At 30.8% G+C, this 13,278-nt stretch overlaps 1 protein-coding gene across 4 annotated transcripts in view; it reads left to right on the top strand.

Moving 5' to 3' along the window:
- The window catches only part of Postn (periostin), a 33,223-nt gene extending 19,945 nt beyond the window's left edge, over nucleotides 1–13,278 (top strand). The window contains exons 17-23 of one of the 4 annotated variants that reach the window (XM_047552975.1): nucleotides 2,712–2,792; nucleotides 5,952–6,041; nucleotides 6,667–6,756; nucleotides 7,427–7,504; nucleotides 7,873–7,956; nucleotides 11,390–11,431; nucleotides 12,477–13,278. In XM_047552975.1, the coding sequence (XP_047408931.1) occupies nucleotides 2,712–2,792; nucleotides 5,952–6,041; nucleotides 6,667–6,756; nucleotides 7,427–7,504; nucleotides 7,873–7,956; nucleotides 11,390–11,431; nucleotides 12,477–12,514 (503 nt within the window). In that variant the 3' untranslated portion in view covers nucleotides 12,515–13,278. The remainder of the gene's footprint in view (nucleotides 1–2,711; nucleotides 2,793–5,951; nucleotides 6,042–6,666; nucleotides 6,757–7,426; nucleotides 7,505–7,872; nucleotides 7,957–11,389; nucleotides 11,432–12,476) is intronic. The other 3 variants (XM_047552977.1, XM_047552978.1, XM_047552979.1) reach the window with 3 other exon arrangements.

The following is a 13,278-nucleotide window of genomic DNA, read 5'->3' as shown; positions in this document are numbered from 1 at the left end:
TTTGTATTTCCAAACAAAGACTATTGATAATCTGGTATTTAGAATTCAAAATAATGGCAACTCTCATTCTACTTGAAATAGGGCTTGAGGTCCTGGGAGAGGCCTCTCAGGCTTACCTTTTAATTTCAAGGAAATAGTTTCCCATTTATGGAAAAAACAGGAGTGATACAAGATGAGAAAGACTGAAAAATAAAATACTAGCATGGGAAAGACAGAATTTCTTAAAAAAAAAAAAAAGATGGATATACAAAGGAAAGAGGTAGCTAGGAGGTGATCCGCACTATTTGAAAATTCGTGTGGACAGAGAAACAGGGTGGAGGCATGCTAAGGAATCCTAATGCTCTTGAGATGGTGGTTCAAAATCTCTCCTCATCCAAAACTGGATAGAGGTCCAAAAAATTTTGCCAGGTGATAAGCCTCAAGTTCCTAGATTCCAGGTTCTTTTGTCCCTGACAGTACCAGATTATCAAAATTAAACCTCTATTACTTAACAATGGCCAAGGCTATTCCAATCTCATAAATGTCACTCATTGAATATCTTCTTCCATGTAACTTTTTCTTCCTTTGTCTTTTTTCCTTTCTTCCATTATAGTTTCCAAAGCAGAAACTTTTCATTTTGTTTTGGCTCTACGATTGAATACTTAAAACATAAACATAGCTAAAACATTATTTCAATTCCCACATTTATTCTGTCTAGAAAATCTCTTTCATATCATGAACACCCAGTTATTTAAAAAAGAACTTTTCTCTTAAGATGCACACTAAAGTAATCGCAAAGCCAACGGAAGGAGCAAAACAAAATGTCTGCTGCTCTTATTGGTTTAAATTCTGTGATGATAACATGCAATCCCAGCATCAGACCAGCTTAGCACTGTCTGAAGGATTTAATTGGCATAGTCACCATTCAACATACTGGAAGTATGCGATTTTATTTAAGACTTATTTTATAACCAACAAAAATCCTCATGGGCTCTATTCATCAGACATGTTATGTTTTCTTTCTCCACCAAAGGCATATATCTGTATGACAGGCAGTCCTGTGTCTTTCCTAATTTGTCCATGTCAGTTCTTCCACTTTCCATGTCAGAGCAATATTTTCATTTATCATGAACCAGAACTACTAGCTACTATATCATATTCTCACTCACTCAGTACAAATTATAAAATTAAACAAACCTAGTGACTTGGCAATCTACATAGAGGGCTTGCAAAAGCTGAGATTTACATTCCAATATTGGATGTTTCTTTTACTCCTCCCAGGACAGGTATCTTGTTATTGAGATGCATTTTCAAAAAGAAGTAGAGACTAATTTAAACCAAAGATCCTACTTTTATGGTCATCTGTTGACTTGGTCTGAAATTTCTTTAATTTCCTAGCTGTTTATTATTCTTACCCCCCAAATACAGTACATTTTTAATTGTATGGGGAGAATGCTCTTTGTTATAAGTTGCCAAATGCAGAGCATTTGAGTGGAGAAGACAAAAATTAGTAAATCCTTAGCCAAATCTGTCAAAACTATTTAAGTCTTCAGAAAGCAAGATCAAAACAAAAATATGAACCAACAAAATCTTCAAACTAGACTTCAAATTTGTAAAAGTGTATTTGGCTTTCACAGAAAGGATCCTCTGTGACAGGACTACTTTGGAACCAGTAATTGAGCACACAAATTTGACATACTTTAGAGCTTTATAATCTGGTATGTCAAGACAAAATATGATTAAACATACATTGTTCCTAGTGAGACAGCTTACATCAATTCAAAAAGTTGACACAGAAAACCAACTCAGAAATAAGAGATGAGAATGAGTAACAGAAACTGAAGTTTTGCTAACATCTCAACTCTACTATGTCAAGACCATGTTATGATTGTTACCTTTAGCACAGTCCATTATCTAATGGAACTATCTTTTAAGTCTTCTAAGTAGGAATGGAAAAAGGCCAGTAACTCTGGTTGCTTGACTCCACAGGCACATTTTTTGTTAACCTGAATAGCCAAAGTCAACCAAATAGTTGATTGAGATTTTAAATAAACTTTCCACATACTTATCTCACTTGGGTAGATGATATATATTTAAAATGTATACCCTGAAATTAAAAAAGAAATGATCATGATGAAGCTAAAAATTAAAGGCATTTTATCCTCTGACTTAATGCTGACCATATCATATTTGTTGCATAGAGCTCATGTCTGGCTGGCTGAAATTTATTCTTATCTTTAAATATTCTAAACTGTTTTTGTATTTTTTCTTTACATATTGTTGTTGTCAAATGCATGAAAAAAATTTTAAGAGACTTTTCCTCTCAATTTTCTTCTATTAATTGAGAAAAAAATCCAACAATGCAATTTAAGATATTATGAATTGCATGAAATTAATCATGTTTATTTGTCTTCTGTTGCTATGCAGCCAATATTTTCAAGAAGTACAAAAGAAGGTAAAGAGCATTAGTGGTGCAGTTCAAAATTATAGATTTCTAGATAGAATTCCTCATTTAGTGAGCATTTATTTCACTGGAACAAATCCAAGTCTCTGGACTTCAAAGTTCAACATCTGGACATGAGAAGATATTAATTATGTACCATGAATATTTCCTGTGTCTGCCTGAACATATTACCATATCTAATAACTTATTACCCTACAAAGAAAAGGACAACTTCATTCAGGTTGTTTTTATGTAAACATCATTCATATTCCACTTTCTATACTTTCAGCAACTAAAATTATAACCAAAGTTGTGGAACCAAAAATTAAAGTGATTCAAGGCAGTCTTCAGCCTATTATCAAAACTGAAGGTAAAAATAAATGCTATATGTGGTTCCTTTTATTTTGAAAAGAATCATAATATACTGATTTCTATGAATATATCTACATTCTTTTTGAAACTAACATGCTAAATATTTCTGTACCAATGGCATGCTCACGTAATTGCAGAATGTGGAGTGCAAATTATTTAGCAAAGTAGTTGGTGCATTCCTAATACTTTCAGTACATTTGCTTGTATTTGATTTAGTTTTAATTTAATTGGTGTTGCATTAGCACTAGTACCCAGATACTTACTAAACAAATAAATCCTGAGTGTTTTAATCTGTAGGTAGATTCCTTCAGAGAGTGAACTCTTTTTGAAGTTCCGTTTCCAATCTCTCTACCTAATCTTTTTTGTACCATTACAAGAATCTTCTCTAAAAACCTACAGGAATTTCCATTCAGCAACCTGAGAAAGCATAAAAGTGTGCATTAATGAAAGCTTTTAAAGTTATAACCAGGCAGGTGTTTCCAAAGTACATCAGTAGAAATAGATGAGTAGCATATTTACTGAGTCAAATCTTAGAATCCTAAGTTCCAGTCTTGAACTTGAAGATATATATTGATAAAAATATCTATATATAGAACCCTCAGAAGAGGTTTATATATATATATATATATATATGTATATATATAAAACATATATACATAAATATATATACATATATATGAATATAAAACATATATACATATATATATATACATATATATGATATATATACATAAATATATATACATATATATGAATATAAAACATATACATATATATATATATATATATAAAACCTCTTCTGAGGGTTCTAACTATCTTTTTTATCCCTACTAGCCACGTAAGTGAACTTCAACATCTTTTATATTACCTTCAATTTCAAATATTTTAATTATCTCCAAGGATCAAACTTAAAGAATTTATTCTCACTCTTAAACATCTTAATAAGGTAACTTGCCACAGAGAATAGACTCGGTTATCTTCTTTTCTGTAAGAAAAATACAGTCTTCAATAAAGGAGCAAATTATATCTTTAATTGAATCTCAGGAAAAATTTTATTTTAATTATCTTTGATTTTTGCATTTCTTTTCATTCTGTGGATTGAGATGGTGACTCTGTGAGTACATTTGTCTATTCTTTTTAAAGTGAATTATAACTTAAAATGTAGTGATTGAGAAGATATGTAAAGATCGATTTCTTAGCTTATTAGTCATCTACGTTAGTACTCATTCTTGAGACCCAAAGTTGACTTATTCTTTGAAATTTGTGCTTTTTTTCTTTTAACTATTAAACTTACGGACATTTTATTATCTTTGTGTGTTGATGAAAAGAATTTGAAGTTTTAATGAGAAATTAAATCACAGGAATTTTGTGGACAAATACAGAAAATGACCAAAGGATTCTAGATAATATCATTGTTTTTAAAAATTAGAATCCCTAAACATTTTTTTTCACTCTACATTCAGCTTCCACAACTGAAATCATTCCTTGTTTTTATTTTGAACAATCCTTTTTGTTCTCTCAGGTCTCTTCATTCAACCTGTTTATCTTCCCATTCTTTGTCATCTGTATTCTATCCTTTTATTCTTTCTCCAGCTAGGAGTAGAGTAGAATGTCAATTCTACTTGGGTTCTTCCTTTAAAGGGGACATGAATGAAAACAGGGTCATGTAACCTATTCATTAATAACTCTTCAATTCAAAGATTTGGAAGTCGTAATTCTTACATAGCGTAATGAAGGAAACATTGATCTTAGCAGTCATTTCTAAGTGTCCAGCTCCTAAGAGTGCTACTGGCTTTTGCTTCCTGCCTGATCTTTTATTGATTCATTGATGAATTTTGAGTTCTTACTAAATACATTAGACTCAAGGACAAAATTTCAAGATATTTTTTAAAAAGTAACCAAATTTTAGAATTAAGAGTAAGTCAGCTGAAATTCAATTCAACAGACAGTTATTAAATACCTAGTGTACTGAGTATTCTCCTAAATGCTATGAACAACTTTTCAAAAGTTTGGTAAAATTTCTGCCATCATAACCAGAGAGGATGTTCCTAAAATTTCAGTTTGGGTTTTCTAAAGAAAAATCAATTTAGATATTTTATTAACTCATTTCTTTTTCTTAAACTTCTTATGTATATTTTCTTCTAGAAGTTACTACACCTTAAAAATCTGACCTTATGTGTTATATTCAGTATTCATTGCCCTCACAGATAAAATATTATGGCTTGAATATTACAATTGAAAGAACTATAATTCTGTTTTCATTATTTCAGATTATTCTATTTAATTCTGGATAATGGTATATATTGACAATTTCCAGACAAGCAAATCCTCTCAAAGATATGCAAATCTACCTTCATTTGACTATTGAAGGTGTTACAGTATGAGTTAAATGTACTGAACTTGAGTTTTCTTATGCCTGTGAAATAATCTTGATTAACTAATGTAGTAATAAGCTTTCTAACATTCAAAATGATTTTCTCTGAGAGCAAAATCATTTTGCAAGTCAAATGCAACACTTTTAACGTTTGCATTTGAAGGACTATTTAACTATTAATTAGTTAATTTTTCATTATTCTCATATACAAAGTAAGTATTCAAATCCATTTTCCCATAAAGCCTGAAACTCACCACCTTAAATGTAAGTATATGGAATTTTCTTATGCTCAGTCCTATGCTCAAAAGATCAAAAAAGTAAGGCCTTAAGTGATTAGAAACTTAAATGAAATATTTTAGTAAGTAAAGAAAAATAGATAATGTCAACATGATAATGTAAGATCTAAAGCAGTCCCATTACAGAAATTCAAATTCATACATTCTGTATGATTCAAGAAGTGTAGACACATATAAAACTTGGTGTGATCAAACTTTACAACTATAATTGAATTTATACACCACTTTAAATACTAAAGCAGATGAAAGTAATTGTAGTAGCACACCAGTAGAATGTGCCATCTGTTTTCATAAATACTGCCTAACCTGAAGACAATGGGAAATGTTTGAAACTGATTTCACAAAGCCTGAACACTCTGATGTCTGAGTATCACCAAATGTCGAAATACTTTTCTGGTTCTGGTAAACCTAAAGGAGCACTGAGCTATATCCCCAGCCCCGAGGACTGCTCTAACACAATAATTTGTCTCCTAAAATGATGCCTCAGGACCTGCAATTACAAAGATCCAAGTTGAAGGTGAACCTGAATTCAGACTGGTTAAAGAAGGTGAAACTGTAACTGAAGTCATCCACGGAGGTGCGATATTATGTGTTTTTCCTAGTGTCTGGGTAGCATCACTGTGGTTATTTTAAAATAGTGATGGTTTATGTTGAACATCAAAATTTTATTTTGGTTTTTATTTTATATAAATTGGGGGAACCATTTTCAAAGCTACAGTTCAGTCAGCATATAGTTTACTTTTAAACTATATGGATCCTTTTGAAATTATTATTAAGTAACTAGGTCCAATGAAAACTATTACTTCTATATAGGTAAGTGATGAGCATGAAATGTAATGAAATCTAATGACTGCAAAAGTATCAATGCAAAAAAAAAATGTTTGACTTAAAAATGGAAAAAAATAGTCATTTTATAAGATTCTGCTAATAAACCATCACTAGGATTTATCATGGGGTTACCATTTCAGTGATAGCAAGTCAGCTTGCCAGCTGGTCTTCTGCCTGACCCAAAACACAGGAGAATTATTGCCTTTAATACTTCCATTCTTCTTAATTTACTAGAGAAATGTTCTAACAATGACTATGATTAAAGCTTAAATGGTAATTCTTGGAGAAATACATTCCATCATTAAAATGTCAACCTTATGAAAGTATAGACACCATATGAAGACAAATAAAATGTATTTTTGCCCTATATTCAGAGCCAATTATTAAGAAGTACACCAAAATAATTGATGGAGTACCTGTGGAAATAACTGAAAAACAGACACGGGAAGAACGAATCATTACAGGTAATTTTAAATTGCATATGTGGAACTGTGCTGGTATTATAAAGATCAAATAATAGTTAATCCTAAAATCTCCACAAGAATCATGTTAAAAAGTGACTAAGTCCCTTTCATGGTAACTTCTGAAGTACTTGGTTTCCTTTTTAGGAAAGATAACATTATTCTAAATGCGTAATCCATGTTTTACTCTGAATTGGTAATTTGTAGACAAGTGAATAAGATGTGCTATTATGTGCACTGCATATATACTAGATATTATCTGTTTTTCTGTTTGTTAATGAAGTATTGATTATTAGAACCAAAAACTTTTCCTCCTTTGAGTTTCCATTAATCTTAAGATCTGTACATCTATTACCAAAATGTCTGTAATTTTGTATAAAAACTTGATTGATAAGGTTAGTGAACCTTTGTATCAGCCTCCCACCTATGATTAACTTAAAATTCTAAATTCAGATATTATATAAATATTTATTTAAACAAGTAAGCAGCAAGTAAGACTTACCTGTTATTTTTGTAAATAAAGTTTCTTTATATAATGTTTTTGATTTTTTTCATGCTATAATGACAGAATGGAATGATTAAACACAGATCATATGACCCACAAAGTCTAAGATACTTGCTTTTTTGGTTGTTTACAGAAGTTTTCTACCCTGTTTTATTGTCTTTCCTTTAGGTCCTGAAATTAAATACACTAGGATTTCTACTGGAGGTGGAGAAACAGAGGAAACTCTGAAGAAACTGTTGCAAGAAGGTCAGTTATAACTAAAAATTAAGGATGTGGTGTTCAGCTGTCTGTTCCACATCTAAAATAGTCTTTAAGGCCTTGTACAAGTTTTCAACTCTACCTCATTCTATTGTTCAAGTTCCATACCAACATAAGGAAAAAAATCCAGAAATACAAAAGGAAGCGTAAATTGCAATCATATTGATTGTTTTGTTATCCATTGTTTAACAGCTTTATAAAATAACTTACCAACCAAAAATCAGCACTAAAAACTGAGAAGGAACCTGGTGTTGGTCTGGAATTCTTTATTGGGATGATGCCATTATTTATCATAGCAAACCTCCTATCTTTTCATTATATAAACCAATTTCTGCTATAAACATGTATCCTCTCAGAGGTCACCAAGGTCACCAAATTCATTGAAGGTGGTGATGGTCATTTATTTGAAGATGAAGAGATTAAGAGACTGCTTCAGGGAGGTTAGTAAAAAGGTAACAACTAACCCCCTTAACAGGTTCTGAGTTCTTCAGCTTTTTAAAGACTGAGTATGCTGGGTTTTCTTTTAATTAGGTAAAAAAGACAATATACGCTGTTGTCTTAACAAATCGAGTGTTTTGTTGAAGTAATAGTTGTAAAGAAATAATTATAGTTTATACAGTCTTTAAAAAGTTCTATGGTATTAAGCTTGGGGAGCAATGAATATTTTTTTTACTTTAATGCAGATAATTGTGAGGATATTCTGAGTGCACAAAACAGGAATAGTTACTAAATTGCTAGCTCTTATTCCCAAATTTGACATACTTTTTATATTTTCAAAAAATGTATTCACTGCCCCCAGATCAATAAAAGGCATGTTATTTTTTAATTGTAAATGCATAGATATAGCAAAAAAATAAAAATAAAAACAGCGTCTTTAGCAACTATCTTTTCCAACTACATTCTTGAGAATGAATATCTGTTTCTTCTAACATTTGAGTGATAATCTACACCTGGAAATTAAATTATTTTGCCTATGAAATTAATCCTTAGAGTATGGAATGTTTTCCATCTTTGACATTAAATGGACTCTCTTTCAAAAGCAAAGGAGAAAAAAAAAGAATTCAAAATATCACAGAACTTCCAAATAGTAAATATTCAAGAAAGTTGTAAATGTTAACAAAATATAATCTGAATCATTAATTAACATTTTGAATAAATGAATTTATAGTTTAATTACTAACAGTAAAAATTATTAGACCAAAAAAGTTGTTTTAGAGAAATAAGGATTTAAAATATTCAGGAAAAACAAATATATTATTTGCCTGATGCTATGAATTCTGAAATATAACCGAAGTTTGATGTTTATCCAAAAAGTATCAATGACTCTTTTTTGTTTATAATTTTAAAACTATGTCACTATGACCAGAAGGATATAAATCCTCTTGTGACCCATGTATTTTTGCACATTATTGCTTCTGTATTCTTTTTTTAAAATATCTTTTTAGTTGTAGACGGACACAATGACTTTATTATTTTTATTTATTTATTTATTTATTTATTTTTGTGTGGTGCTGAGGCTCAAACCCAATGCCTCACACATGCTAGGTGAGCGTTCTACCACTGAGCCACAACCGCAGCCAGCTTCTGCATTCTTCATTTTAATATAGATCACATCTCTCTAATCTTGCTTCCAAATTTGTGGTAGTAAAAATAAATATTTATGCAACCAATGACTGGATTTTCCCTCAATAGAAATATACCTGTCTTAAAAAGATGAGATCTCCTTTCAAAACACAGGAAGTGTATGATATATCCTAAGCCATCATAAAACCAAAGATTCTTGTAAGATGTGACATGAAATTCAGTGATTTATCCCTCACCACACAACTCTCTACTACCAAAACTTAGGGCTTTGAAGGAAGAGGTAAACAAATTATGAAGACTAAATTGAATTCTTTTTTATTCTTTTTATTCCTTGATTTAGTAAGCAGCTTTGTAGATTGGCAGTGCTTTTTAGAGAATGAATTCATTAGTAGCTGCCCTGTTTATATTGCTTTTATTCATTTAGGTTTAAACTGCAGGTAAGTATGTTTTTCCCCATTTAATAAGGCTTTCTTATTAAATCCATTAAAAACAAGTGTATTATAAATAAGTTCTAAAGAGTTGATCTTTCCAGAAGATATAACTGCTACAAGTCAAAATAAGTGATGGTCTATTTTTAATTAATGGATTTCTTTCTTATCTCTTATTTCTATTTACCCTAGAAGTTGATTCTTTTAGTCCTCATTATACAAAATATCCCTATATTAATAATGCATGTTCCCATAATGCCACATGATAACTTTTATCAAAATATTTCTAAGGTTTTTTTTTCCCATAGAGAAGAAAGTATATCAGTATAGTTACTAGTATGTGGACCTTAATTGGATGTGCTAGTTTTCTTTTCTAACCATCTAAAACCATCAGGTCATTATTGAGTCACAAATGACCCTGTGACTAGACTCTAAGAGACACTGATTTACAAAACATTGGTGTAAACATAGATGGCATCATGCAAGATTGTTTCTTTCAGAGTCTATCTAATTGATCCATATCCCAACCACCTCATTTTAAAACTTGGAGTTTTCTATCTGACCTGTTCATTGTAAACATTTTGGAACATATAGTATATACTGATGAATTGAAGGTACTTGCCAATGTACTTGCCAGTAGTCATGACTATTAACATAGCCTAGTGATACATTTCGTACTTGCACTGTGATTTGTCAAAGCCCTGAACTTTAAAATGTTCTCACAAAAAGGCATAGACTTTTTGATGCTTATCTTTGGTAGAACTCTGTATACTGAGACTACTCAAGCAATGAAAGGAGAATATCAGGTTATGGAGAAAGACAAATCTGCCTATACAACATGTAAATATTTATGACTTCTGTAGAGAATGTGAATCATGTTGTAGGTCTGGCTTCATCTGAGCTGCAATTCAAACAAATTAATTGACTCTTTCCTGCTTTGTTTTCTTTATTTACAATTAAGGATAGTAATGTTACCTACATTTAAATGAGTTAACACAAAAAGCTCTTGGAATTATTCTCAGCACATAGTATTGTAAATGCCAGAAAATATTACTTTCAAAATTAATGTCCATGAATAATTACATGGTCGGTAAGATAATGTTTTTCACCTTACTTTAAGTTTCCAATGTCATAGCCATGTAACAATGCAAATAATTATAATAACAAATTATTTTTAATAATCTCACAACTACAATTGATTATAAATTACCATTATTAAATATGAAAGCTTTTATTATTTTTAACTAGTTAATTTTTTAAGAGTCTATATGATTACATACACACAGTTCTGTGGATTGACCTTGTGTTGGGGAAGAGAGGGATGTTAGCATAGTCTTCCTGAATTGTTTATTATTATATTTCTGGAGTGACCAGGTCGATGTTATTTTGTTATGGTCATTCACAGTAATTAATTCATAAGTTGATCTATAAAAAGAATTTTTCAAAGACATATATTACACATAGGAATGACTTTAAAGAAAGATGGCAATCTTTGGGATTGTGCTAAACTTTACATATCCTTTAATCTTTGTGTAATGTTTTTTACAAAATGGTTGAAACATTTATGTAAGTCATTAACTCTATGCAAAAAAATGGTACATTACACAGGCTCCAAAAGCCATAAAATGAAACAATTTGTTTTAAGGTTATTGAACACTCATTATGGTACATGGAATCTAATGACTGTTTGTTCATTGTTAATGTGAAATTCTAAGGATCGTTAACATTTACTACTCCAAAAATATCTGTATATTTAAGTGATATTTATTTGAAACTTTATACTTTTCTGTTTAACTATGGTCTCCTGTCTGATTTCACCTAGAGTTGAAAATTATTTCTAACTAAAAATCTTTAATTTTAGACACACCTGTGAGAAAGATACAAGCCAACAAACGAGTCCAAGGTCAGTGTATTGACCATAGTAATGTGTGTGTATGGCCTATTTTGTATGATAAGAGAAATCAAAGGATGGTGTCTATGTACTTCATCAAACTTTGTTTTCTGTTAAGGAGAAAAGTTAGAAAGTTTGGATGTTACGCATTTAGATGATAAGTATCAGGAAATGAACTGCTCAAGTTCTGCACTATTAGTAAAATCTAAGTAGAGTATGTATTAAAGGAAAGGCAAATATACTCACATGAGTTTATGTGAGTATAGACATTGTTTAGACATTGAATTTTTGAGGTAAACCCAGGTAGATTAAGTAAAAAGGAAATGCTTGAATACCAGAACCAAATGCAGGCAGACATAAGCTCTTATAAATATCATGTGAGACAACTCTGTGGTTTGAGACATAAGTAAATTAGAACAATATACACACAGAAAATTGTTAATGTAACTATTTATAAAATTTTGATATAAATGTATAAGTTATTTACATATCTGGATGTATCATATGCAATGTAATTTTCAATACTACATTTATGTGCATGTTTTAATTCTTCCTTCTAGGCTATCTTACATCACAAAACATTGAAAGAGCAAAGAGTTCCCTTGTGGAACTTGAATGACAAGCTTGGAATTACAAGTTTAGAATTCCTGAGATAATTACTAATAATCAAAACAAGTTACAATAGTTCAAATGATATGCTAATGCAATTTGTAGTCTACCCAATGTATAGAGCTTTGAAATTAAAGGGTTGATTGCACAGATTTTTTTTTAAAAAAAAGATTTATCAGGAACTGCTTTAAAAAATCCAAAATCATTCAAATTTTCTAAAGAATTAAAAGAATCAAGTTTCATATTATTTTCTTACACCTTTGATCAAAATACAATCTTGGTTCCATCACCATAAACTGAGGATATTATTAAAAGAACATAATATAAGTGAAGATCAGTACAATAATAAACAGCGCCTTTACTAGACGGTTATGCACAGCATATCACATTCTTAAACTCTGAATTTCCATCATATTTACACCTGTATGTTCTCCTTCCTCCTAATCAGGGTCTAGAAGACGATCGAGGGAAGGTCGTTCTCAGTGAAAATACAAAACCAAACCTTATGGAACCCTAAGTCAACAATCTGATCCTAAAAGGAAGACTATGAGAGTCAACTTAACTTCAGGAACTAAAACATCAGCACAAGACAGATCATCAAACGATTCTGAACACACATTGAATTTTTTTGTTGTTTTGTTTTCTGAATGAGAAACGTGAAGAAAATGGTGGGGTTAGCCTCCTGGGGAATAGGAACTGAAGGAAATATTGTACCTTACAGGTTTTTTATCCTGAAATTAAAAGTTCTGGCTAATGTTGGAATCCATCAAAGAAAATCCTTGTCACTGGATTCATTGTGATTCAAATCTGAGTGGTGAGCTGTTATCTCATTGAGAAGATGAATCATTGAATGTACGTAATGGATAAATCAAAAGCATGCAAAACAGTTACCTCTCCATGGGAAGCTAAGTTATAAAAATGGGTGCTTAGTATATCACAAACAAACAAAAATACTTTTACTTCCAAAGGCTTTACACATTTCTAATACAATGTAGGTTTACTGGTAAATTATGTTATTTTTACAACTAATTTTGTAGTCTTGTGAAACATTTGTCTTATGCTTCTTGCAATACATATTTTTTATCTCAAACATTTCAATAAAACAATTTTTTCAGGTATAAAGAGAATTACTGCAGATTGGGTAATTCAGAAAACTCAAGGTTTAAGTTAAAAATCAGTTTGGACTTGGGAACAAGACTTTATATCTTTTTTATTGTTAACGAGTACTCAATAAAGGAAATTGAATGAAA

Source organism: Sciurus carolinensis, chromosome 5 (genome assembly GCF_902686445.1).
Source record: "Sciurus carolinensis chromosome 5, mSciCar1.2, whole genome shotgun sequence".
Classification (NCBI taxonomy): Eukaryota; Metazoa; Chordata; class Mammalia; order Rodentia; family Sciuridae; genus Sciurus; species Sciurus carolinensis.
The sequence above is the reverse complement of the archived record's forward strand: the minus strand, read 5'-3'. Positions and strand labels throughout refer to the sequence as shown.